Source organism: Nestor notabilis, unplaced genomic scaffold, assembly GCF_000696875.1.
Source record: "Nestor notabilis isolate BGI_N333 unplaced genomic scaffold, ASM69687v1 scaffold22943, whole genome shotgun sequence".
Lineage (NCBI taxonomy): Eukaryota > Metazoa > Chordata > Aves > Psittaciformes > Psittacidae > Nestor > Nestor notabilis.
In genome coordinates this window covers 622-2,793 of record NW_009923657.1, presented here as the reverse complement: position 1 = coordinate 2,793, position 2,172 = coordinate 622, and the positions used below count along the sequence as shown (strand labels likewise).

The 2,172-nt window shown below is 57.0% G+C and overlaps 1 protein-coding gene across 1 annotated transcript in view; it reads left to right on the top strand.

The window, feature by feature from the left end:
* LOC104403964 (potassium voltage-gated channel subfamily H member 2-like) overlaps nucleotides 1–1,903 on the top strand; it is a gene marked incomplete at its 5' end in the record, with an annotated part of 10,098 nt that extends 8,195 nt beyond the window's left edge. The window contains 2 exons of the mRNA XM_010012267.1: nucleotides 638–836; nucleotides 1,616–1,903. Coding sequence (XP_010010569.1) covers nucleotides 638–836; nucleotides 1,616–1,903 — 487 coding nt within the window. The remainder of the gene's footprint in view (nucleotides 1–637; nucleotides 837–1,615) is intronic.
* Nucleotides 1,904–2,172: the final 269 nt, after the last annotated feature.

Here is a 2,172-nt window from a genome sequence, read left to right as displayed (position 1 = left end):
CTGGACCACGCAGGTTTACAAGCCCCAGGCAGCACCCACACAAGCACCAGCTCCTCTCCCGTGGCTCACTCCCCCCGGTACCCACACACACAGTTTGGTGTCTCACCAACATGCCATCCCCGGTGGCGGGGGAAAGACCTACACACTCTCTGTGCCAGGACCATTGCCTGCACGGGGGCTGTGTCCACTCCTGCCAAAGCTGCTTGTTTCAGTCAAGGACAAAGCAGAAGGAAGAGACCTTTTCTACTTCTCCATTTCCTTCTATTCCTCGGTTAAAAACGGTTGGCACCAACCTGCCTCCCTCCCATCTGTCAGCACAGGCAGCTGGCCTGGAGAACTGATCCAGACTAAAATGAACCATTGCAATTCTTTCCCCTCTCCGGGTGGTTTTAGCTTTGTTCAGTTCCCTGCTCCACATCCTAGTTTGGTTCCACAAAACATTGGGCAGGGCATGATGTCGTGTGGCAGGATGGATCTTTCCGGAGCAGCGCTGGTTTGAAGCTCTGTTAAAACCTCACCAGGCAAAGCACCTTCACCCTCACACTGGTGCTTCCTCTCCAGTGCCTCACTTCCCGGTACGGCTCTCGTGGGATGCAGTGGGATGCACTGTGCTAACTCCAGGCTGCTCTGTCCCCAGGCTGGAGTCCAGGATGTCATCAGACATCAATATAATCCTCCAGCTCCTGCAGCGCCAGCTGTCCCAAGTGCCACCCGCGTACAGCCCCATCTCGCCGTCCTCCCACAGCCTGGCCATGTACAGCATCCTCCCGCGGAGCCTGGAGCCGCTCACGCCCGGAGCGCCCCCGGAGCACCAGGAGCCCACTGCCCCAGAGCAGGTAAAGCCACCTCTCGTGTCCCAGCCCCGGCCACGCTTCCTTCGGCCCCAGGCAGGTGGGGCCGGGAGGACCAGGGGTTCCCTCTGGGTGGGTAAAGCACAGCCTGGGTCCAGGCAAAGCCCACAGGTCTTGAAACAGGGGTAGATGTACCTAGAGATGCTTCTGCCCAGTGCATCACTGAGTGAGCACCTCCCGTACAAGCAGGCTGAGAACGTTGGGGCTGTTCAGCCTGGAGAAGAGAAGCTGCTGGAGACCTCAGAGCAGCTTCCAGGGTCTGAAGGGGGCTACAAGGGTGCTGGAGATGGGACCTTCATCAGGGACTGGAGTGATAGGCAAGGGGTGATGGGTTCCAACTGAAACAGGGGAAGTTCAGGTGAGGCCCCATCTATCCCTTTTACTTCCTCTCTGTCCTCTTCTCCTTCCTCCAGTTACCTCAGGTCACCCGTTTTGCTTTGCCAGATGAACTTTTCTCTCTGAGGCCAGGTTGGACACAGGGGTTTGGAGGAACCTGCTCTAGTGGAAGGTGTCCCTGCCCATGGCAGGGGGCTGGAGCTGGATGATCCTACTGTCCTTTCCAACCCAAACCACTCTATGATCTGGGGGCGCAGGTTGCCATCTCCAACACCACCAGTTTGCCCCATCAGTAGGGAGGGGCACGGGTTCCTCTGCTCCTGCAGAAAATAACATCTGGGGGCTTGGAGCCTGATGGGGTGAGGAGAGAGCGTGGCCACTTGGTTTTAGTTTTGCCATAACCCACCTGGTTCCTCCTTTCCTACCAGAGCCCGAGCTACGCGGAGGTAGAAAAGTTCCACTTGAAATCCAGGGACTCCTCATCAAGCAGGATGCACCTCACTGCGGCACCTGACAAAACCATGGTGGTCTACCCCAAGCAGGAGCACCAGTCCTCACCTCTCCCAAACCCAGAGCCTCCCCACCAAAGGGCACCAAACACCCAGGGACTGTGTCGGGGCTCTCGTTTCCCTTCCCTCCCTGAGCACTTGGAGGCATCTTCCGAGCACCAGGACATTCAGAGACACCTCTCCGACCCAGTGCTTCCTGGAAGTTAGAGATGTGGGGGCTGCGAAGCAAGTCAAGAGGAACCTCAACTGCAGGCTCGGTCAGTTGATGTTGATTTTGACTGCAAGGGTAAGCCAGAGGACAATGCCATTGGCTCAGGGGTATAATTTGTAGCTGACTTCTGCCACTGTGGAGGGAAGAGTAGAGCGACTGGCTTCCAAGGTCAACGTTTTCCAGCGGTTCCCATAGAGTAGATTTCATTTGCACATCCTAGTGAACCCAGAGCAGATCTCTTACAGCCACCAGCCAGCCCGTACCC